Source organism: Panthera tigris, chromosome B2, assembly GCF_018350195.1.
Source record: "Panthera tigris isolate Pti1 chromosome B2, P.tigris_Pti1_mat1.1, whole genome shotgun sequence".
In the NCBI taxonomy this organism is placed as follows: domain Eukaryota; kingdom Metazoa; phylum Chordata; class Mammalia; order Carnivora; family Felidae; genus Panthera; species Panthera tigris.
In genome coordinates, this window is record NC_056664.1 from 105313326 (window position 1) to 105338749 (window position 25424).

General features: G+C 40.2%; 1 protein-coding gene across 2 annotated transcripts in view; it reads left to right on the forward strand.

The window, feature by feature from the left end:
* Positions 1 to 2770: 2770 nt before the first annotated feature.
* DCBLD1 (discoidin, CUB and LCCL domain containing 1) overlaps positions 2771 to 25424 on the forward strand; it is a 56605-nt gene continuing 33951 nt past the window's right edge. Inside the window, exons 1-3 of one of the 2 annotated variants that reach the window (XM_042987063.1) lie at positions 2771 to 3088; positions 4043 to 4222; positions 14061 to 14273. In XM_042987063.1, coding sequence (XP_042842997.1) covers positions 4102 to 4222; positions 14061 to 14273 — 334 coding nt within the window. In that variant the 5' untranslated portion in view covers positions 2771 to 3088; positions 4043 to 4101. Of the gene's footprint in view, positions 3089 to 4042; positions 4223 to 14060; positions 14274 to 25424 lie in introns of those variants that run through there. The other variant, XM_042987064.1, reaches the window with a different exon arrangement.

Here is a 25424-nt window from a genome sequence, read left to right on the forward strand (position 1 = left end):
GCTTGCCTCATATTGAAATGTGGTTGATTTCAGCCCAGAAGAAGAAACTTTTGAGACTTAATAGTCCATAGGACCACTGAAACATGAGAGCTGTTTATTGAATTACTCCCATTCTGAGGAGTTTAGAACAGAGGCTGCTTATTTTGAGAATTACATGGACCATGATTTGCCTTTTTTCCCCCTGAAAAAGCCCTTGCTTTGCCAAGAGACTAAAATTGAAGATAGCCTCCAGATAGAGAAATGCCCCAGTATCTACTGTTGCTCCTAGCTCCCTAGGGTCTAAAAATCTATGAAACCGTCTTGCCTTGTGGGTAGGAAATTCTTTTCTCTTTTGGTTTTTCATCTTCTTCCCCCCCCCCCCCTTTTTCATCCTCTTTGCTACAGTTGCTGTGCTGTATTACTAAGATCTTAACAGAAACACTTCCCCTCCCTGAGGTATTTGACATCTGTTAAAGACCAAATGGCATTTCTCTCCCAAATATTTCATTTGCGTTTCTAAATAGTCTCTTATATTACTACAGTGCACTGAACACCCCTAAAAATATTGATGGTGCCGTCTTAATATCATCTAATAGTCAAATCATATTCAAATTTACCCAGTTGATCTAAACATGTCTTTTTACTGCTGCTTTATACGAAGAAAGACCCAAACGAGGTCCACACATTACAGTTATTCTATCTCTTAAGTCACTTTTTAGGTACCAGTGACCGCTACACACATGTGTTTTGTTTTCCTGCAAGGAAATCAGGTTCAGCTATTTTGTGACACAGATCAATCTTAAATTAGACCAACTGGCTTCTGAGTTTTGTGTTTTTTACTTGGTGCGCTAGCCACTGTAATTCTCTATAACCTTGAAATTAGACCTAAAGACTTGATTAGATTAATGCTAAGTGTTTTTGGTGAAAGTACCACAAAGGTGTCATGTGCTGCTGATTGTGTCTCAAGATGCATACATTATTATTGTTATTATTGTCCCACTTTCTATCATGCTAAAAATGATCAGTGACTTCAGGAAGTGACAGCTTGATCCCTCCCTTGTGAAGCTGCCTTTTTCCTTTATGACCTGTAAATAGTCTGTGAAATGATAGTTTCTTACTCAGGAAAATTACTCTTCCCCATCAACATTTCATTTGGTGGTGTAAGCATCCATCGATCATTGCTTTTCCATGTAGATTTTTTTATGTCAATAAAAATTTAAAACCCTACCTTCATAGGTATGTTGATTTATCAAGTGGTTTTTGCATCTAATTGCATCCCAACAGTTCTGAGAGCTATGAAAGAAAGGAACTGAGATCAGAAAGATTGAATCATTTACCCCAGGCACACTCACTTTTTTAAAAAAATTTTTTTTTAACTTTTATTCAGCTTTTGAGAGAGAGAGAGAGACAGAGTGAGAACAGGGGAAGGACAGAGAGAGAGGGAGACACAGAATCCAAAGCAGGCTTCAGGCTCCAAGCTGTTAGAGCCCAACATGGGGCTCGAACTCACAAATGATGAGATCATGACTTGAGCCAAAGTCGGATGCCTAACTGACCGCCTGAGCCACCCAGGCTTCCCGAGACACACTCACTTTGAGTGTCCATAATGGGATACAGGTGCATGTCCTACAATCCTAGATACCTTAGGATGGTCTCCTGTCCTTCATCTTCTAGGAAAGCTCTTGTCCTGGGGAGATCAAGTTAAAGAAGTCTTAGAGAAATATATTTTCAGGAAGCTATTTATGCAATAAATCTTTAATAGTCTTTGGTTTCTCTTAGAGGTGATCACATTTGCCCCAGAAATATTAAGACTTTTTCAAGTCTCAATTAGTAGTTAACCATGTGTTTTTATTGCATTGTGATAAAGTCTGTGGTACAAGATGTGGAATGTACAAAGGCAGTATACTTTTTGGGGACTGCGCAATGTGATATGAGCTTGTAAAGTTTATTTTTTCCTCCATCAACTCTTAATGTTTCATACTTCAGTAGATGTATGATAAGATACCATTTCTTTCCTAACTGAGATTTGCTATTTTCTGGTCAGTTAACATTGATTGCTTTTTACTTCTATATGGTACATATGTGTATGTTCCTATAAAATTTCTCATCCTATTTCTTTGTGTATTTTCTACCATATGCTCAAATAATTTCTTTAAAAAAATTTTTTTAATGTTTATTTTTGAGAGAGAGAGAGAGAGAGAGACAGAGACAGAGACAGAGAGCAAGCAGGGAAGGGGCAAAGAGAGAGGGAGACATAGAATCAGAAGCAGGCACCAAGCTCTGAGCTGTCAGCACAGAGCCTGACGTGGGACTCGAACTCTCATACTATGAGGTCATGACCTGAGCTGAAGTTGGTCTCTTAACAGACTGAACCACCCAGTTACCCCTAAATAATTTCTAAATTGACACTTTTTTCCAGGTGTCAGAAATGTCACCCTGGCTTAAATGTAGATCCTGAAATTTATTATTGCCTGTTCTAGACTTACAAATGAAATCATGAAAATAAGTGTCAAAGAGTTAAGAATATAGACTTGTTCCAATTTTAGGAATAGATATTAAAATAAAACCATATAAAACTGGTATCTCAAGAATTTTTCATTTTTGAAAAGGTTCACTGCAAGATCCCTATCTATTTTTTTTTTAATTTTTTAACATTTTTGAGAGATAGAGTGTGAGCGGGGGAGGGGCAGAGAGAGGGAGACACAAAATCCGAAGCAGTCTCCAGGCTGCGAGCTGTCAGCACAGAACCAGACGTGGGGCTCAAACCCACCAACTGTGTGATCCTGACCTAAGCTAAAGTCTGATGCTTAACTGACTGAGCCATCCAGGAACCCCTGGTCCCTATCTATTAATAGGAATTAATTAATAAGGGCTCTTTAAGTCTCTTGCTATTCAGAGTATATCTTTCAGGCATCAGCAAAATAGTCATTACCAAGAACCTTTTGAACGCACAGAATTTCCAGGCCCTGCCTATTACCCAGATCCCAAGATGACTGGTGTGCCCACAGAAGGTTAAGAAGCAGCACTTTGATCCACTGAAAACTTCATTTACAGAGCATCTTTTAGGAGCCACCTTGGTGCTAAGAAAAGTGAACAACCTTTGTTGGAGGTAAAATAGTCACCTCTCATTAGACTGTCCCTTAATAGTGTGGTAAAAAGTACTTGCTTAAATAATTAAAGAGAGAGGGTGATAGAGTTTCTCATAAGTTTTACAAGAATCCCTGAATTAACCATGGCTACTTTCCTCATGTTAATTTTGAGACAAGAAGAGTAAGACTATAAAAGAATAATGTGGGTTTTAATACTAATTGTGCTGCTCAGCAGTAATGTGAGCATGGGCAAGTCTTAAGTCTGTCTGCCTCAGTTTCCTCACCTCCACATTGGGTGACTTTAGCAGCTGCAGCCTTAAAGCGCAGGGACTGAGGTCCGTGGTTTCTGGAATTCAGGAGAGGTTCAGGTGCCAGCTCAGCCACCTGGGCCAAGTTACCCGGCTTCTCAGAGCCTCTTCTTCACACATAGAACAGGGGCAATAACAAGAGGGGTGTGGGATGGAAAAGGGGTGTTGGGGTCTTCAGTTGTGCTCTATTGGAAATGGCCTATCTTACAAGCTATGGGGTATATTCTTGGATGTTTGAGATATTACTTTCTATATGTCTGTATGTGTATGTATGAAATGTTTCATAATTTTAAAAAGGGAACTAATATTTATTATCGGTAGAATACACTTATAAGAAGATTCAGTAACATAAAGTCCTGTAGAATACTCTATCTGCCACATTTTATAATAAATGTTTAGTAAATGCCAGGTGTTATTAGCATTTTCACAATATTATGGCGATTTTTTTTTAACTATTCCAATAACATTTTGGTTCTTGCTGAGGTTTTGAAAAATGTATCTGGAAAAGTGACAACGTGTGTGTGTACGTGTGTGTGTGTGTGTGTGTGTGTGTGTGTGAGAGAGAGAGAGAGAGAGAGAGAGAGAAAGAGATGTTTATAGTTTTAATGAAATGAGATTAACTTTATCCACACTTGGTATACTGGATTTTTTTTTTTTTTACTCCAGAGAGAAAATTCAATGTCCATTTACACTTTATCTGAATATTGGCGGTGTGTATATTTAACATGGAACCAAGGTTAGAAAATATAGCGCGTGGTAGAGACAGGAAAGATTTCCCGCGTTTATCTTCACCCCCAGCAATTGCAACTTGGACATTACATCAACATCCTGACATTATTGGTAAAGGTCAGCAGCTGCTTTTCTCTAACTTCCTTATCCTAAGCATCTATTCAACAGAGATAAAATAGTTGTCTTAGACTTGTTTTGCTGTACAAACAAGTTTTTTCCCCTTTTTATCTCTGAAATTAAGCAACTTCTCCTAAAGAATGCATCCAATTTGTTACAAATTTCCCCCACAGCACTTGTGAGTTCACAACAGTGGGAAAATTCTTCCTTTTGAATTATCAGATTCACATAGTATAATTTTAGTATTGTTCTTTAAAGTCTCAAGGCCAGAATCCACTTCTCTGCATCTCAGCCTTAATCCCAGAAGCCCCATCATGGAATCCCAGTGTGCATCCCATTTTTGAGAGCCTAGCCCAGGAGTTGGCTGGCCATGTGCCCTATGGAACACTACATCAGGAGACACCCACTGAGGAAGGGGTTCCCTGAGAATATTCCAACCTGTGTCTGCTGTGAGAACGTCACTGTGCACTCTAAGGGCTGTGAGATGGCCCGTGGCAAAGAAAAAGGTAAAATTCTACTGGTGAAATTTATCTTGCAGATCTTTTTTGGAGATGAAGGCTTGACCTCCTTTTAAGTTTCCCAAGGACTCAAAAGCATACAGTGCCCACTTTGGGAGACGCTGTCCTAGCAGTCAGTGGGGCCCTGGATACATAATGGGGCAGGGAGCATTCTAATTAGAGCTTCTGACAGACTCTAACCCTTAACACAGGCTCACTCATCTTTACCATGCCCAATTGTGGTCAGGCTCTTTTTTAATGTTTATTTATTTAGAGAGGAAGAGAGAGAATCCAAAGCAGGCTCCACGCTCAGTGTGGAGCCTGACATGGGGCTTGATCTCATAACTGTGAGATCATAACCTGAGCTGAAATCAAGAGTCGGACGCTTAACTGACTAAGCCACCCAGGCACATATGTGGTTAGGCTTTTCAAAGATGAGGAAAACTGATACACAAAAAAATGGTAATTTCTTAAGATCATGGAGCCAGTGAGTGAGGGAATTTGGACAAAGTCAGCGAACCCAAAGCAATATTCTTGCTACTTTAATATGTGTGGTAGTTTTAAATAAAAATATGGCAGTTAAAATATTTTGAATTCTTACTGTATGCTAGCCTTTATGCTTAATACTTTACTACCATTATCTCACTTAATGCTCATGATAACCCTGTGTGTCGAGGGAGGGGGACGCTATCATTGTCTCTATGATGATGAATTGTAGCTCTTTAAGAGAGGTAAAGGGACTTATCTAAGGTCAAACAGCCAGTACTGGGCAGGAGCCCAGTGTCCTAACCATTGTCATCTGTCACCTCTTAAGTGTATGGAAATAATTTATGAAATTAGAAAAGCAATAGGTGTGCAAGCCCTCTTCCCCCACACCCACACCCCTTCTGTGATCTTTAACTTTCCCTTGGGAATCACAGAACAGGAGAGTGACCAAGAACTATGCAGTTCTTGCAGTTCTATGTGGTTTTACTTATAGCACATTAAAGGGTAGCATTAAATTAGGTTTTGAATTTTTTTTTTTTTTTACTGTTAGGTATGCTTCTTATGTGAACACTTAAAATTTTTGATGCCCTTGCACCCTGATGGAAACAGCCTCACATTATGTAAGGAGTCTTGGATAGGACCTCTTGAAATGACTCGTTTCGGGGCGCCTGGGTGGCTCAGTCGGTTAAGCGTCCGACTTCAGCTCAGGTCATGATCTCGTGGTCTGTGAGTTCGAGCCCCGCATCGGGCTCGGTGCTGACAGCTCGGAGCCTGGAGCCTGTTTCGGATTCTGTGTCTCCCTCTCTCTCTGACCCTCCCTTGTTCATGCTCTCTCTCTGTCTCAAAAATAAATAAATGTTAAAAAAAAAAAATTAAAAAAAAAAAAAAGAAATGACTCGTTTCACTTTCATGCATTCAAATTGATTTATTTTAAGTGGTTCTTTCAGCTGATAGGAAACACCATCTTGGGAGTTTACATGGAGAGACTTTTTGACAATATGTACCTTGTGTTTCCTTTTATTTTACTGCCAAATGTCTTTCATCTGCTGAGGCAAAAGTATCATCTTCTTTAGATCATTAGTCCTATCATTAGCTTCCATTATTATACTTGGTGGCAATAAGGTCTAAAGAGATTCTAAAACAGTTTTGCAGAACTCGGTCCTGTGCTTCTAATCTATAGCTGTGTCTTCTGTCAGCATAGTATTATCCATTTTCCTTTCAGTAAAATGAAAAATTTTGAATAATTGAAGTCACCATCACAACTTCATTCTTACTAGCTTTATTCTCACATAACCACTTAGACCCTCCTGCTCTTATTTTTCCATTCCAGGCAACACACAACATAAAAAAGTTAAACACAGCTGAAAAGAGCAAAATTTATGAGAGAGTATGGCTGACAATGAAATTAGTAATACCTTGGGAAATCTGTTCACATTGCCATCAGACAAAGAACTCTGTAATAATTGCAAACTCCCCTTTGTGGTTGAAAAGATTGTAGTCATCAAGAGCTCACTTGATCTTAGACATGGGAAAAGATGTTCTCACACCCACACACAGGTGATTGTATATGGGTTGAGACCTGTTATAACTTGAATATTAGAAGAGCAATGATACAACAGGAATGAAATCATGTTTCTAGAAATGGTTTCACTCTTGTGATATTTTAGAGCACTATTTCTCAAATTGCAGGTGGTGACCCATTAGTAGGCAATAAAATTAATTCAGTTGACACAACCAGCATGCTTTCAATTTAAAAAAATGAAGTGGAATAGGAAAATCATAATGCATTACATACGCTAAAAAGAATTGTAACGTTAGACTTCTGTTTGTTTCTACGTGTGTGTATGTGTGCTTACTTAGATTGTAATGAAAAATCTTTTTTTTTTTTTAATGTTTATTCATTCTTGAGAGAGAGAGTGACAGAGACAGAGACAGACAGAGCACAAGTGGGGGAGGGGCAGAGAGAGAGGGAGACACAGAATCCAAAGCAGATTCCAGGCTCTGAGCTGTCAGCACAGAGCCTGATGCAGGGCTTCAACTCACAAACTGTGAGATCATGACCTGAGCCGAAGTTGGATGCCCAACTGACTGAGCCCCCTGAGCACCCCAAAAAATCTATGTTCTAACTATGGGTCATAAATTTTTTAAATGTTTGAGGTCTGTTGTTTTCTTGTATGGATTAGTTAATAATTAATCTTAAAGGAATTTTTGCGTTATGTATTTTATGTCATCCAATTTTCCACAAGTGCAATTCAGTTGAAAGTTTTCTTCTGAAGCCTAATTCTTGCTTTGTAGTATTACAGAACTTAGTTCATACTAGGTATGTCTTAATTTCACTTTTCTGTTAGTGGAACGTGATTTCTTATCAAAGGGAAATAGTCTTTTAAGGAAGTTATTGTTTTCCTTTCTTAGTGGGTGGAATTAGAGTAGACTAAATAAACAGTTGACGCGTGTAGACAAGCATCTGGGATTTGTTTTAAGCTTATTTAGAAAATACCCTGTATATCCATACTTCCAGAACAGCTGATATTAAAAGCATAGAGACATATGCATTCATTTCAGGCATTTGGAGAATAGATATTGAGCCCATACCTCTGGGAGCTGTCACTATACTCTCAGGAATTACTTGTTAGCACACCCCTCTCCTCTTGCCTGTGAGCTCCTTCAAGTGAGATCTGCATTATTCTAAATTCCTAGCTGTTGAGTGAGTTTTTAATGACAGTCTGTGCGTATTGGTTTAAAGAGACTTCTTTCAGTCTGTACCTTAAGGCTAATGCTAAAAGTAGCTTATGTTACACAGAATATTAGGTAAATTTGGTATCTTTCATTATACTATTTTTCTGATATCTACATTATGCTTTCATATTGTAGAGAATTTAGAAAATAAATGTATCAATAAAGTGAAAATCACTTGTAATCCTACATCGTAACACTTCAAACGTTTTCCCTTTATATCTGTTAGTACACTATATCGCGTTTTTAAGTTAAAGAGAATTCTAAACCATGACTTTAACTTTTCCTTATTACCACATGGCTTGGAGATATAGTTTGACCATCCTTTTCTAATTTAGATTGTTTCCAAATGTTCACAAATCAAATACTTAAATTTTGTGTAGAGGTCACTTGGGGATCTATAAACTACTGAGTACTTAGCAGCTTTTTCCAAAATCTCAACTTCATCCAGTTTTGTTTTTTAAGTTGTTTTGAGAAGGGGTTTGATCAGTCTCACAAGTCGGCTATGGCTCCAAGCAAACCCCAGGTTTTAGGCCCATCATGGAGTGACCACTCTTCACATATTCTGCAGAGGAGAGGAGGAAATGACGGATAGTTTAGTCATCATGTGCTTTGGCCATTAAATTACAGTTCAAAGGAAGAAAAAGATAAACACTGGGTGGTAGCCACTTTTGAAGACTAGACAAGTTCCCTGTGGCAAAGCTTCCTCCTTCCCCTTTATTTCCATGTCCCCCCCCCCCCCCCCGTTTGATGTTAGGTAGGTGACACTTGAACCTAGCGGTCTCACCCCACACTCCTGTATCACTGTGGCTCACTACCCATCAGGCCTCCCAACAGCATATGGAGCTTAATCCTCAAAACCAAGGTGATATTTTTTCCCCTAAAGACTGACCTTCATTTCTTTTCATTTCAGTTTTTTTTTTTAAACCAAACCCTCATCCATAGCAGCCATCAACCTTCCCCCATCTCTTTTTTCTTATCCTGCTTCCTCCCTTTTTTTACTCGAGTATTTTAAGGCAAATCCCAGACTTCATGTTATCATGCCATTTCAGCCCAAATATGTCAGTAGGCCTCCCTAAAAAAAGACATTTCTTACACAGCCTCAACATCATTATCACACCTAATAAAATGAATAATACTTTCCTGATATCAGTACCCCACTTACCTTCTTGAAACAGTTTTATAAGGTTGGTATTTCAAATCAGGATCCAAATGAGATTCACTGGGTTGCTGTGGTTCTTCAGTTTCCTTTAGTTTAAAATAAATACATTCTTTTATGCCTCTTTATACAATTCATTGTTGAAGAAACTAGGTCAGTTGCACTAGCATATTCCAGCCTAGATTTGGCTAATGGCTTCCTTACGGTGTCCATAAACTTGTGCATTTCCTGTAGCCTGGAAGTTAGGTGTAAAGGCTTGGTGAGATTTGGAGTCAATTATTGATTCACGTTTTGCTTTTTGGCAAGAGTGCTTCATAGGTGTTGGTGCACAGAGCACATTTTATCCAACCTGGAGACACCTAGTATCTGATTGCCTTACTTGTAGTCATGCTGGGATCCATCAGTGAGTTTAGATGGTAACACATCTGGCACTTAAATTTTGAAGTTCTTCCTCAACCTTCTACCCAATGGTTTTCCATCTGTTTATGACTTGCAGGAGTCAGCTTTCTCTTATTAGGGAACTGTTCATTTTAATAAGAGGGTGTCATCAAAGTATCCAAAGGAAGGTCTGATAGGGCAGCAGTTCAGATGTTTTTTAAAGATTAAGCATAAGTATTTGTTACAAAATCAAAGAAGAGAGACAAAAATGTTTTTTAAAATCCTAGAGCCATTGCTAAATCACCTGGGAATTGCAGTCTGGGATCCACCATCAGTAAAGCAGCCTTAAGGAAAGTCAGTGTACATTGTGTTTTCTCATCTGTAAACTGGAACATGTATAGCCCCCCCCCCCGCCGCCGCAGACATAACACCCCATGATTCTTAGACAAATATGAGGAAGATGGATAATGAATTTGTTACAGAAAGATTTTCAAATAAAAGTGGCCTCCTTTATTGGTTGGCATTCCATATATACTTTTTCAATGTAAATTTGTATATTTTATTTAAGCATAGTTTAAATGGGAGAAACATACAGAATAACAAAACCAAATAGTGTAGAAAAGTATAAAGTAGAAAATGAAAGCCCCCTCATTTTCACCCTCATCAGCCAAAATTAACTACACTGACAGATTTTTTTTCAATTTTTTTAATGAAACTTTTTCTGAGATAACTGTAGATTATATACAATTGCAAGAAATAACACAGAGAAATGTCCTGTACCCTTTACCTAGTTACCCTCAATGATAACATCTTGCAAATCACAACCAGGAAATTGACATTGACACACAAGAAATGGAACAAAGACTGATAGATTTTTAAATAATTTTTGTTGTCTTCCCTGTCAGTGATTCTTAACTACAGTCAGGTGATGAGTTAAACTACCAGAGTGTTAGGATGAGGTCATGGGAATATTGCTTCTCTATTGTTGATTATTTGCATGAATCTACCTTATACAATCCATGATATGGTAGCCATTTTCTCTCCCTACCAGTTCTCTATTCTCCCCTTTGGCATATTTCTAGTGCTTTTTTCCTCCAGCTTTATTGAGATATAATCGATATATGACATTGTGTTAGTTCAAATCTACAATGTATTGACTTGACACACTTCCATATTGCAAAATTATTACCACGACAACGTTAGCTAACCCCTCCGTCCCCTCACAAAATTACCATTTCTTTTTTTGTGGTGAGAACATTTAACATCTACTCTCTCATCCGCTTTCAAGTATGTATTACAGTATTATTATTCTATCTAGTTTTCTTAATCACGCTATGGGAGGACAATAGGGTGAAAATTCCTGATGTAGTTAATACCCTGGGATAAATGTATTATATTAGTGTTTGCCACAGAAAACTCTAGAAATAGTCTCTGTCCACAGGCAGAGGTGAAATTACAACTTCTAATGACAGCTTGCTTTTTAACGAATTAGGACTCAGCAGCTCCTTTCAGGGGTTTTTTTTTGTTTTTTTTTTGTTTTTTTTTGTTTTTTGGCAGAACAAAGACTCCTAGAGTTTCATTCTGATAGTTAATGGAAAAGAGAAATTTTTCCAAGGAGGCACAGATCCCCCAGGCAGAATAACAGGGGAGTGTTGGAGACAAACCTGCTCACTTTCTGCCCCGTATCACCCGGTAAAATTAGCTTCCTCTTGGGCTTTAGAGTGAAAGTGATTGGTAAGAAATGTAATTACAGGGTTGGATAAACGTGATACCCTGGGATTTTCCTTTGTCATGACATGTCACTTAAAATCAAGAATACAATAATGATATGAAAGTTGATTCACATATAATTACCCTTCATTTTATATTTTTTAGTTGTGTTTTCCAAAAGAGTTTGCTTTTTCTTTTCTTATTAAAGCAGAGAATTTCATAGTAATAAAAGGCATTGACATGTTTGACCAGGTGAACTCTTGGCGGCATAGAGAGGGTTAGTTATGTGTGTAATTGTATGCATGATTTTTTGTACACTAGCTTCCCTAGTGTTGCCCTAGCAGCATGCTCAAAATCATTGCCTCCCAAGGTGGGACGTGTCATAGAAATGAGCAGTCAGGGTCTGGTGGGGAGCTAGGGCACCTGTCTCCTTTAAAGGGGCAGCCACTGTGTCACTAGCCCCATAAGAATGCCTGCTGGCATGATTGCCATGTCTTTCCAGTTTTCAAGAGAAACTGTAAATTGGATTTTTAAACTGATTTTGTATGTTTATTTTTGAGAGACAGAGTGCCAGTGGGGGAGGCACAGAGAGAGAGAGAGAGAGAGAGTGGGGGGGTGGGGAGAGGGACAGAGAATCCCAGGCAGGCTCTGAGCTGACAGTAGAGAGCCGGACACGGGGCTTGAACTCCCAAACCGCAAGATCATGACCTGAGCTGAACTTGAACGCTTACCCGACTAAGCCCCCCAGGCTCCCCAAAATTGGATTTTTTAAACCAAAGCCTTTACAAGCAGGCAAATAATTCAAATTTTAAGTCAAAGCCCTGTTCACTATGTGCTTCTGCACCACATGCTTCATTCTAGTATAATTTTCATTTAATTTTTAACTATTTTGTGCTCACTGCCAGAGATGTCAAGAAATAGAGCTGTCACCTCAGCCTTAACCAGACTTACAACGTCTGCCCCCAGACCTGCTCACTCGCTCTCTCTCTCTCTGGGCTTCTCTTTCTATTTATATTAGCCTCAGTGTTCCAGTCATTTCTAGACTCACAATCTCAGTGGTTGTTTTTTTTTTTCTCCCTCCTCTTGTCTTTCCCACTATAAGTAGCCAAGACCCAAGTCCAGTAATTTTTTTTTTCTTGTGAATATCTGTTTTTCTTTCCCTTCCCTTTCTAGCTGCCCCATTCCTAGCCTTTGTCCTGCTCCTCTGATCCAGATTCTCTTTACATCCTAATTCCTGTAGCATTGCCAAACCAGACTATCTTTTTTACAAATACTTCTTTCATTATCTCCTTTCTCAAAAACTTGTATGGGTCTCTATCATCTTCCAGATAAATTGCACAGTTTCTCCCTAGGTGCCCAGGTTTCATAGTAGTTTATCTTGGTGTCCACCTGTGTTTCTGTTGGTTTTCTCTGACCCATCGCTTGGTAAGGTTAATTCTTCTCTCCCCATCCATCCGCCTGTCTGGGGCCCTGGGAATTTTGTGGCAGTTTCTGGATTATGGGTGGATCTTCTCCTTAGACTTGTCTGCTGATAATGGAGTAGATTCTGGAGTTCTGTGCCTCCCCCTCTTTCCCCCCCCCCCCCCCCCCCCCCGCTTTATTTTATTTTATTTTATTTTTAACTAAGCCTCCATTATCATTTAGGCTGGGAGCCTCAGGGTCAGAAGAGAGTGGGATAAACGAAGGCCCCAGGCCAATCCTTCTCTAGCTCAGGAAGAGGCTAGAGGAGGAAGAAGGCTGCTCAAGTTGGGGCTTCTCTGTGGGAGACTTTGGGATGCAGAGGCCTCGTTTTATTACTACTCCGAGAATTCTTTCTTCAGTCAATTTCTGCTTTCTCTCTCTCCAGCTAAGGGCAGAAATTCTTGCTTTTATGTGAAGCCAAACTAACCACAGGAATTTTGCAATTTGAATGCAATGTATGCTAATTTAACTTGCAACCCACCCAATTGTGCATGCACTTAGATATCTGAGTGAATGATTTAGTCTTTTTCATCTACTGGAGCAACGAGTTGGTCAATTGATGTTTTTTCCTACTCAGAAAAGTCTTAAGAAAATTTATTTTAGTGAAGTGTGATAATTCACTGAAATCGATTCTCTCCTACCTTCCTCAGCACTTTAAGTTCCCGATATGGCACATAGCACCTAGTATTATATTAGTTGAACATGTGACCGTCTCCCGTTTTGCTCTTAGTTCTGCGAAGCTGCCCTTGCTGCTTTTTTTGTGTCTCTGTCAATACCAGGTCTGGTTACATGGCAAGCGCTCAGTGCACTAGACCCTCGACAATCTCTAATGACACATCCTGGGTCTATCAGGAACCTTCACAACTGTGACTGCCATTAACTGAGATACGAATGTCAAATGGCTGCTAGCCTCCTACAGGTTCTCACTCTCCTCTCAGCCTGGGTCTCAGATTCTACCAGCAGCATGTGGCGCACATTTTCTTGTGTAGCAGTATGATGACCCTCTAAAGCGTGTCAGATTATTTTCTCCATCACAAATTATTGCGTGGCGTTGCCACAAATGGCAAATGTGTGAGTGTCGAGGGCCTACTCTGCCAGTTTCAGTGAGTAGATAAATAGATGGTTAGAAAAAGTAGTGTGATTAAATGATGTGTTTGCCAAGGGCTTTCCATTCTAGTATCGGAAACATTTTGATCAATATTCAGAATATTAAACTGGGAAACCAGATGAAATACCCTGAAATAATAAATAATTTCTTCTTCTTCTTCTTCTTTTTTTTTTTTTTTTTTTTTTTTTTTAGCTTTTCTCTCTCTGCAAAGAAGGAATAAATACATGACTTGGAGATTGTACTAGACTCTCTCAATGCTCAATAAGAATTAATTTCACTTCTTTCATTCTTTTTTTTCTTTACCAGGTGATGGCTGTGGGCACATAGTGACCTATCAGGACAGCGGCACAATGACGTCTAAGAATTATCCAGGGACTTACCCCAATCACACTGTTTGTGAAAAGACTATCAGAGTACCAAAGGGGAAGAGACTGATTCTGAGGTTAGGAGATTTGGATATTGAATCCCAGACCTGTGCCTCTGACTACCTTCTCTTCACCACCAATTCCGATCAGTATGGTAAGAAAGATATCTAGGTTTCTGTGAGCATGAAATGATTTGAAACTTGGGAGGGAGGGCAAGTTGTGTGTTCATTAGTATTATAGCCTGGGAAGATTAGAAGAGAAGCTTGCTTTTTATAAATTCTTAGCGTAGCTCATATGGATACACTTGCTTTGTAAGTTGCAACAAAGACATCTAAGGAGATTTAGTGTTAGCCTTACATGTATTCCAGGAGCTTTGTTTGCATTTATATCTTGCTGGGAAGAGAATTGGAGATGTATGGCATTTGGCTGAAACATCTACAAGTCATTCATTCATGTGGCAAATATTTATTGAACAGTAATGGGGTATTCACGAACTCTGTGGGATATAGCAGTGAAAAAACAAAGTTCCTCCTTTCATGGAGCTTGCATTGCTGGGGAGGGGAGGTGGAAAATCAAATGCATCTATAATATGAGAGGTAGGGAGAAAGAAAAATAAGAATAAGAGGGGAGCCTGGGTGGCTCAGTCAATTGAGCATCCAACTCTTGGTTTTGGCTCGGGTCATGATCTCATAGTTCATGAGTTCAAGCCTGGCATCGGGCTTGGTACTTACAACACAGAGCCTACTTGGGATGCTTGCTCTCCCTCTCTCTCTCTGCCCCTCCCCTGCTCATTCTCCATCTCTCCCTCAAATAAACTTAAAAAAAGATTTTTTTTAAAGAAAAATAAGAGTAAGAAAAATAAGGCATCCTAAGGTGATACAGGGCCTGTTTTTGAGTGGGTTTCTACTACTTCACAAGGGACGGTCAGGAAGATTTCTCCAGTAAGAGAACATTTGACCAGAGACCCAAGTGACTCGAGGGGATGGACCGTGCATGTCTGAGGTCAGAGTTTTCAGGGTAACGGAACGGCAAAAGCAAAGGACAGTTTTCAAAACAATCTTTTGAAACTAAGCTTTTTTTGTGCTTTGTGGTGTGCGGTTAGTACATTGGAGTCTGCAGTCACTGTAACAGTGACCCTGTGATCCTGAGCCCAAGGAAACAGCGTGGATTTAGACAATTCAAAAACAAAGACAGAATCTTATGTACAGGGTCTATTGAGGTTAGAGGTTTTCTGAAATTCCCTATGCATACAACTCCAAAAATGATGCAAGTTTTGTCTACCTCCTAGCTCTATAGGCAACGTCTCAAACACACACAACTTTCAATGTTGTATTTACCTTTGCACACAGATGTGTTTCCTCTCTCCTGGCTTCTCCTCCCAGCGTGGAGGCCCAGACTAGCCTGGAGACCATTCAGATATGTGTGTTTATCTAACCCCCATGGGGGGAAGAAAAATCCAAGATTTTTGTATCCCTGGGAATATTATGTCTATTTTAATGATGACTGAATTGCTCTGACAGAGTAAAGATAGTTGATTTCATGTGATTGGTTGCAACTTTTTAACTCCACAGTTTGATTCAAATGGGAAAAATGAGAATTCCAGGGTTGCTTAAGGCCCCTGGGAACACTTACTGGTGACCAAATGTGTATTATTTTTTGGAAGCACTCTTCAGGGAAACCCTCATTAGCCAGGAAATTTCATTCACATTCAGAGGAGAGGGTTGAGTGTCAGAGCTCTCCTGTAAAATATGAGGCAAAGCACTGCAGGGCCAGAATCAGCTTTTCCACACTGGTGTCTCCAGGGGAACATCTACTTTCTTGAAAGGTGAGCAGTTAATTCCACCTGCTGATAGAGCAGCAGAGTAGTCCTGTCCTCTGTTGTTTTGGGGCTCTCTCAAATCAGAGGCGAGGTGAGAAGAACTAGAAAGGGGAGCAAATCATTCCGGAGCAGGATTGGACAGTGGAAGTGGCTTTCCCACACTGTGACTTTACTTCATCATCTCCTATGTGTATTCGCGAATATACAGAAAGGAGGAAAAGCATGGGATGAACTACATATTAGGAGGTAGATTCCCAGGTGCTCATGGTCAGCTTCTGGGCACCGACCTCTACATTTCTAGACTCTTGAATTTTCAAGACTAGACCCTTCACTAGGAAATGAGTAATGCCTTACAATTCACCTGTAGCAGTAAAGCCAAGTAAATAAAATTTTCTCTTTATGTTTTATTATATATGGTTAGGTTTATCTTTTTTTTTTTTAATTTTTTTTAACGTTTTATTTATTTTTGAGACAGGGAGAGACAGAGCAAGAACATGGGAGGGTCAGAGAGAGGGAGACACAGAATCCGAAACAGGCTCCAGGATCTGAGCTGTCAGCACAGAGCCCGACGCGGGGCTTGAACTCACAGACCGCGAGATCATGACCTGAGCCGAAGTCGGCCGCTTAACCGACTGAGCCACCCAGGCGCCCCTAGGTTTATCTTTTAAAAACAGAATATATGCTCATTGTGGAAATAAGCATATTCAGTGTCTGTTGTGTGCCAGGCACATGCTTGACCTTTACATAGGTTTTCTAGAACGCTTACATCCACCTTGGAGGTAAATGTTATTTTCTTACCTCCTTTCTACAAGTAGGGAAACTGAAGCACAATGAGTTGGGGTTTTTTGCTGGATTTTTGTTTTCTGTTTTTGACTAACATGCCAAAAATCACACAGCTCAGTAAGGGATGAGAGGAGGATTTATATCGATGTCTTTGTGGCTCTAAGACCTCCGTTTCCAGATGTCTGCTTCTCTGTTCCAGGACCACCCCTCAGAGAAAACCACAACAAAGTCTCAGCCCAGTATTACATCATACAGCAGTTTTGTCTGACATGCAGGTGTAGTTAATGTTTTTGGCTAGGGATTTTTTTTAATCTTTATTTATTTTTGAGAAAGAGAGACAGAATGTGAATGGGAGAGGAGCAGAGAGAGAGGGAGACAGAATCCGAAGCAGGCTCCAGGCTCCAAGCTGTCAGCACAGAGCCCGATGCAGGGCTCCAACTCACGAACCACGAGATCGTGACCTGAGCCAAAGTTGGAGGCTTAACTGACTGAGCCACCCAGGCGCCCAAATTGGCTAGGGATGTTCTTAAGATGAAACATTTAAAGATGCTCAGTATTTTTCTTCTGTGGCTACTTTAGAGATTTCCTGATCAGTCGTGCTAAGGCAAACCCAGTAGACAAGGATTACAGAAATCAGCAATAAAAGAAATACCTGGAAAGAAAATTAGGATATTTCCATCCTGTAAGAATATTTTTTTTTAAATTAAATGCTTAGGGCCACATATAGAAAGTGTAGACATGCATATGCTATATGTGTTGTGTGCATGTTTGTATCTTTTGTAGTTTTGAAAAGCATTCTGAGAGGAGCCACTGACTCCTATCTATGTGCTTATAATATTGAATCCAGTGACGTGAATGTAGTAGATCGACTCAGTGAATCAATGATTTTTTTAAAAGTGAATCAACAAGTTCAATGATAAGGAACCAGTTCACTAAGACATGTTACAGTTAGTTGGCATATTAAACACATATTTGTTTAAAAGACTATTAATATGGGAAGATGCTTATGATATACTATTAGGTAAAATATGAATATACACTAATATTATATCAATTGGGAAAAAAAACCTTCGCATCAACTAAGACAACATAACTTCAGGAGAATCTTTTTTTTCTTAAGTTTATTTCTTACGTTTATTATTATGTCTGAGAGAGACAGAGTGTGAGCAGGGTAGGGGCTGAGAGAGTGGGAGACATAGAATCCGAAGCAGGCTCCAGGCTCCGACCTGTCAGCACAGAGCCTGACACGGGCCTTGAACTCACAAACCGCAAGATCATGACCTGAGGTGAAGTTGGACACTTAACCAACTGAGCCACCCAGGGGCCCAAACTTCTAGAGAATCTTAAAGTGAGACTTTAGAAGTTTTAACTATGGGTATTGTTATATCTTCTCTCCACTTTCTATTTTTTCTTTAACAATCAGATGTTAATATGTTAATAAACAATAGATTTCCTTTGACCAAAAATACTAACTAGACCAATATTTTAACTTAGTTAAAATAGTCCCCTGGTCAGTTTGAACTTCCCTAAGGAGTGCAGGCATCTGCAAAGGAGGAGGAGGAGGAGGAGGAGGGGGAGGAGGAGGAGGAGGAGGAGGAAGGAAGGGAGGGAGGGACGGACGGACGGACAAGTGCTTTGTCATCCTGTGTCCAGCTGGGGGTGGGCATTCCTGTGGGGCTGTTGCCCAGGTCCCTGGGAGAGTGGGAGGTTACTCTGCAGCCAGTGTAGCTACAGGACCTGGCATGACCATGGAGGGAGAGCCCTAGTAGTGCAGGGTCTCCAGGATCCATAACACTTGTCTGGGCTGGTGGTGATGGCACAAAGTGCCTGCCCAAGGGCAGCAGTGGAGAATGTATGTTCTGGAATACCTCTTTGAAATCCCCATATATGACAGCTCTAACAATTACATGCGTGACTGAAATAGCTGAGTAGTTTTCGTTTATCCAACTCAGTTTTTTTCATTAACCAATGAATTGTTAAAACCCATGCCAAGAGATTTTAAGGCTCAACACTATCAGAATTTTGAATGTGGAGTTAATGTTTTGAAAAAGAATAATGTTTTCTGGCATTAGTGTTAGTAAGCTTTGCCAAGAATGGAAGTACTTGGAAAGCCGATTGCATTAACAATTGTGAGTATGCTGAAGTTCTGCACTTTTAATCATGATGCAGTTCATTTTTAATATGCCAATTTTGTTTTAAATGTTTGGTTCATATACTTTGGGCACTTTTGTAATCCATACTCATGGTAGTAAAATGCATTGTAAACAAGTGTAAACCACACCAACTATCACAGTAATCAGGCAAAACATGCACTTGATCTCATTGCTTTTAAAAGGCCTAATAGAGACAAGGTGGGATTATTCTTCTTCTGTTTGTCACATATTATAATTATAGTTGATATTTCAGGTTCAATATCAGTTAGAAGAATTCCATATGTATTTATCACTGAATTAAGACACTGATTATTCCTTTCAAAATACCCTTGAAACAGCCAGGATGCAGCAAAATTGACAAAGTAAAGGTATATCAACCTTTTTTTGGGAAAACAAATTTTAAGGGCAAAATAAGTTTTTAAAGATATCTTTAGGGGCGCCTGGGTGGCTCAGTCGGTTAAGCGGCCGACTTTGGCTCAGGTCATGATCTCTCGGTCCGTGAGTTCAAGCCCCACGTTGGGCTCTGTGCTGACAGCTCAGAGCCTGGAGCCTGTTTCAGATTCTGTGTCTCCCTCTCTCTGACCCTCCCCCGTTCATGCTCAGTCTCTCTCTGTCTCAAAAATAAATAAACGTTAAAAAAATTAAAAAAAAAAAAAAAAAAAAGATATCTTTTTTTTTTTTTTTAAAGATATATTTAAATACAAGTTTTGCTTTTAAACTTACAAAGCATTTGGATCTAAAATATATATATATACACTGACTTTCAAGATCATGTGTGCTAATATCCTGACCACGCCCCCACCCCCCCCCCCCCAAAGTAACAAGTATAGTTTGCTTAGTAGAGGTTGTTTTCACTCTAACTGTGGAAATTCTGGGTTTCTGTTCAAGAGACCAAAGAAACTGAGACTACCTTCCAAAGAAACACGATCGTCTCATGAGCATCTCTTTTCTGTTCCAGGATTCAGCTAGGGTCACAAAGCATTCAGTTATCATGACTCCTCCATCTGCTTTAATCTGGGAAAGTTCCTCAGTCTTACTTTGTCCTTGTCCAGTTTTGAAGAGTTCCAGCTACTTATTCTGTAGAATGTTGATTTGGGTTGGTTTGTTGTTCCTTCATGATTGAAGTCAGATTATGCATTTTTGGCAAATATAACATTATACCTTTTTAAAGTGATCTTTGAGGGGCACCTGGGTGGCTCATTCGGTATGAGTGCCCAACTTCAGCTCAGGTCAGGATCTCCCAGTTGGAGAATTCGAGCCCCACATCGCGTGGGGTCTGCTTCAGAATCTGTCTTCCTATCTCTCTGCCCTTCCTTCACTCGCCCTCTCAAAAATAAATAAACACTTTTTAAAAACTGAAATAAAATGATCTTTGAAAGGCCTGTTTGCAAAAACTTCCAGCATTAGAAATTGTGAGGTCATATGTTCCCCCCCTCCCCAGGAATGCAAACTAAGACTGCATTGTTTTCTTTGTTTCTTTTCACAGCTCTTTGTCAGGTGGGCTCTTTTTGGCATTCAAAACTACATTCATTTAAGTATTTCTAGTGTCTTCCCAAAACAATTCGATTCCTTGTTGTTCAAAGAGGTCAGTGTACTAGGAGACTTTGAAAAACACAAATCTAAGGTGGCACCTTTTCAGAGGAAACTCATCTTATATTTGGGCACATAAGACCACAGAACCTTCACTGAGGTAGCCAACACTGCTCTAGGGTTGAACAGGTTCACTTTTAAGCCTGGATTTGAAGATTAAAACAGAGAGTCTATTTAAATAATATATCTTAAAATTTAGAATTGTTTCATAGTACAGTTCAGAGTGCTGCTTTGGTACTGATTCTCCATCTCTGGACTTTTATATTCACAATGTAAAAAAATAATAGAGGTTAATTATATAAAACATTAAAATATCTTGAACTTTGGGAAAACGTAGATGCTGCTTCAGATACTGTGTTATACCAAAATACCTACATTTAAAGTATGAAATATCTAACTTTTATTTATGACACTAAAGAGGGAGGGCTGTGAATGCATACTAAAGGTCATTATTCTCAACTTTAAAACTCTTCATGACTCATCCGATGGCTAAGTTCCATTTCCGGTCTTGCTGACCAGAAAGGACCTGGAGATTTGAATTCACTCAAGAGTTTTGTTTCTGCTGCCACTGCCCTCAGGGACCCCAGAGGAATTGTCATTTCTGTTTTCCTGATGTTTCAGGAAGATTGACTGGGTCCCAGTTTCCCTTGAAATTTGGCCTTCCCTGGATGTGTGAAGTTTAGGGTTGTTCTTGGACAATGGACTTGCTGGAAGAATCTGGGTGGAAACCAGATAGTGGCTCCTCAGGATCTCAAATGACCTTGCTCTGATGGAGTCTCATAGGCTTCCCCACCCGGGTCACTGTGGATCAATAAAACCAGGCTGGCCTTCAGCATTGATTGAGATTAAGGCTGTCATTTCTGCCTAGATTTCTCACTTGTGCTGAAGAGTGTGGACTCTGGAATTAGACTGCCTGCCTTCACATTCCTGCCATACTGCTTATTTTTTAATTGCTTAACCTTGAGCAAGTTATGTAGTCTTTCTCTGTCTCTATCCCCCATGTTTAAAATGGGCAAAACAGTACTATCTAGCTGTATATGGGTAATCGAGGCACATATGTATAACTTAAACAAATGAGGCCTGGCACACAGGAAGCACTCAGCAGGTGTGAGCCATCATCCTCATCGCTCCCACCGGGCCACTCTCAGCACCCTGAATACTCCCCTTCCACCCAGTAGAGGCTGAGCTGCCGCACCCTACCCTCCTGGTGCATTCCTGGTCAAATCATTTTGCCCAAAGCATTCCAAGCACGTGACAAGGGTTCCCCAAGCCAGAAACAGCTCCCTCTACAGATTTTCTCCATCCAGCCTTGTGAGATGAACCAAGAACACATATTCTGCAAGCCCACAGTTGGTTGTGTTTCTGTTTGGCTTTTTTATTCTCACTGCCAGGCTACATCTTTGTTTCTTGTGGAAAGAGCCTCCCCATGTTTCCCTCTCTCCTTTCACCAGCCTCTCTTCCCTCCAGGCTAGCCAAGCTATCTTGTTGAATAGAATTATAATTTCTTTCTTTCCGTATTTTGAAAGTTATTAATTGTATCCCCCTGGTGACAGAAACTTGTCAGGGTGGCATTCAAGGCTCACTCACTCTCTTCCCCACCTTCATTTCCAGCTCATTTCTGGGTCTCCCCATGTCTGTGTCTTTTCCACATCACATTGTACACATCACATTGTACAACTTTATGCCATTGTACATTTGTTGACGGTGTTCCTTCTATGGGTCTCCTTTCCTTCCCCTGTGTTTCCCACCCCTTCTAACACACACATACACACATGCGCATGCATACGAACTAAATCCAATGCAATTTACCCGACAGCCTTCTCAGATGTCCAATAGCCCCGCTTACTCTCTCTCTGAGGCTTGTGTTGATTTTCTAAGCCTTTACTAGAGCACGAATCTCAGATTGAGATCATTATGTTAGCTTCTTTACACAAGGTACAGGGTTCCTTGAGCAAGAAATTGCATTATATTCTTTTTTTTTTTTTTTTTCAGTAGCCCTGATACTTAACATAGTCTTGCAATTGCTGATGCTTATTGAACATTTAATGAATCTGACTGCATGTAGCTTGGTTTTGGCAAACATATATTTAAAAATCTGGATTTTTACAAAAGCTCTGCAAATATCCCCTCTGCATTTTCAAAAAGACTCGATTTACATAAAATTTTAGGACTCTGCTTATTATATAGAAAAGACCATAAAGTACTGTAGAAGGTGCTTACACGTGAACATTCAGTTATATGCTGTACCCTGGGCTTAGTTCTTTAGAGTCACTATCCTCTTTCACTGTCATGATGGCCCTAAGGACAGGGCCTATTATTAACATCCACAGTTAAGAAAACTGAAGCTCAAAGACCTCAAGTAACTCGCTTATCACTCTACTAGATCTGGGTGGGATTCAAGTCTGGGCATCTGATTACAGAGACTCCACTCTTAAACCCTGTAATGTCCCAATTCTGCATGACAAAAACCATCCGATCCAGTGGTTTGTGTAGAAGAAAACCTGAGCTGTAGTTTTGTCATTTGCTGGAAGAGATGGAAACTTCTCCAGGCCTCCCCATAGAGGTATCCTGAGGAGAAGACGGAGTTCTGAGAAATCACTCACAGAGTACCAGTATAAAGTTAAGGTTTAAACGAAAATGCTTCCTAGTCAGCATGCTTAAGGAGGCATTGTGGTTAGAGGTAGAAAGAAACCAGCTTACCACAGGAGCCTCACGGTAAATTGATTAAATCAGTTGTGGTCTGCTAAATGATTTGCGATATAGAAAAACTCAGAACCCCAAGAATTGTTCTCTTACATTTCTGGCACTTCCACCTCCACTCCCAATATTTTTTTTAACCGTTGTCCGTGATCTAGAAGTACAGTGATGGGAAGCCAACTGGTAATATTTATATTACACTAGGAACAAGAGAAACGGGAAAAGTGGGAAATGATACTAAGCGTTTTAATTCCTAACTGCAACACAACTTCTATGATAATTTTTAGAAAGATACACATCTGGCATACTGCATTATACCCTGTCTGTTGATTTTTTAAAAATCCTAAATAGGGAGAAAGCACAAGATTAGTAACTTCTATTTTATAAATGGTTTATGTCTCCCAGCCAATATTATGAAGCATGCAAAACTCTTACAACTTTTGAAAATAAAACAAAAGCCTTCGAAGAAATTTCTAGCTTGTGCAAAGTTGTTTTGGGCTTCAAGTCTATTTTGTTCTGATTGGGTCTGCGTTTTGGACATTCTTGGGAAAGACTACTTTTTGTTTATTTGTTTTTTTATTTTGTTTGTCTTTTATGCCATGATAGAATTCAAAAAGAAACTTATTAAGAAAGGTTATATTGGGGTACCTTCCACACAAGGTACCTCATTGACATAACTGTAAGCCTCAGGGAGAAAAAGCTATGGGCCTCCTCCTCCTCCTTTTCCCCAGATCCTTCTTCCCTGGAGACACTGTGATGAGTTTCAGTAACTGCCATCTTTTGTTGGGAGAGAGGGAATGGCCTAGGTGGGTTGTGAGCCCTGGTGTTCCAGCATCTCTTGACCTGCGTCTCATAGCCCCAAGGAAAGCTGCACCTTTGTCTTGGAATCTGCCTGGTTCATTTATCATCTGTCACTGATTTTTGTCTGGGAACCAGAGACCAAAACTCTCCAGGGATACGTATCCACTTACATTCTTACGTGACTATGGTTTTAATAGCATAGTCCAGGAATATCCTTTTTTATGCTAATTTCTCTCCTTTTCAAAGAAAATGGCCCTGAAAATTCTGTAATTTTGTACGATGACCCTACTGCAATTGGCAGGCGAGGACAACCGTGCCATCTGACTGCACTGAAAAAGCAAACGGAAACCGGTCGCAAGTGTGAAGGCGTTTGCAGCTTCAGCATTTCTAGAGGTTGCTTTATCAGCACGCCTCCGAGCACAAATCCGCCGCTCCAGCTACCACCTTCCTGGCAGCCAGCAGCGTATGATGTGGCTGGCTCCTCCCGTGACACTCCCTTGGAAGGGTCACTTCGACTCATCGGCATGTTCTTATCTGTCATGAGAAATTAAATGTGTGTTTCAGAGGGTGTTCATCAGGTTAATGAAAGTTTTCAGGAGGTTGTTTTGTTGTTGCTTAATTTGATTTATGACAGAGCTCTCAGGAGTTAGGTTTCTCTTTGGTCTCTGGTTTTTGTATGGTTATGGGTGGGCAGGAGTCTTTTTTTTTTTTTTAATGGCATACCCACCATTTTTAAAACACACCCTTTCACAGAGGAAACAAAAGCTTAGTTTCATCAGTTTCAAAGTGAAATGCATATGCCCACCCAAAATGGCTTGGAGCAGTTATCAACCACACTATTATTGCCTTGTAATGTAGAGTCCCAGACAGTCCTCAGAGAATGTAGCAGTAGCATAAATTGTAGTACAGAACAGATTGTCAGATTGCCAGACAAGCAAGAGGATTCTGGGCTTGGCTCGGGGCAGTTTATTCTTCCTTGTAGGACAGTTTTCTTTTATTCACACGAGGAAAGATAAAGGGTTTCCCTCTCAGCTGCTCATGGAACAGTAGCTCCAGACAAGGGATGTGTTGAGAGGAACTGGCCTACTGTGCTCAATGAAGGCAGCTCCTACGGTTCCTGGCCTTTTATCCTTTTGTCCAAGAAATCAGCCCATTGTCTGCCAGGTCTTGGTCTCCTGTCTGGTGCCAGATGCCACGGTGCTATTCCGTTTGGTGTCACTGATAGCCCTTCCCACCATCCAGGGCTACCAATTCAGTTTCACAAAAGGGAGAGGTGTTTATCTTTCCTGATTTGTCTGCCTACTTGATGAACTAACTGCTTTTCTGCTGTGCCCCAGTCTGGTGGGAACTGGGGATGGCGAAGTAAGAAATCTGCTTCGCCGACAAGGTCAGAGGTGAGGGAGAGTGGGAGCTACCAAGTCCAAGGGCTGCAAAGCACACAGCACCGCCGCTTGTGAAGCAA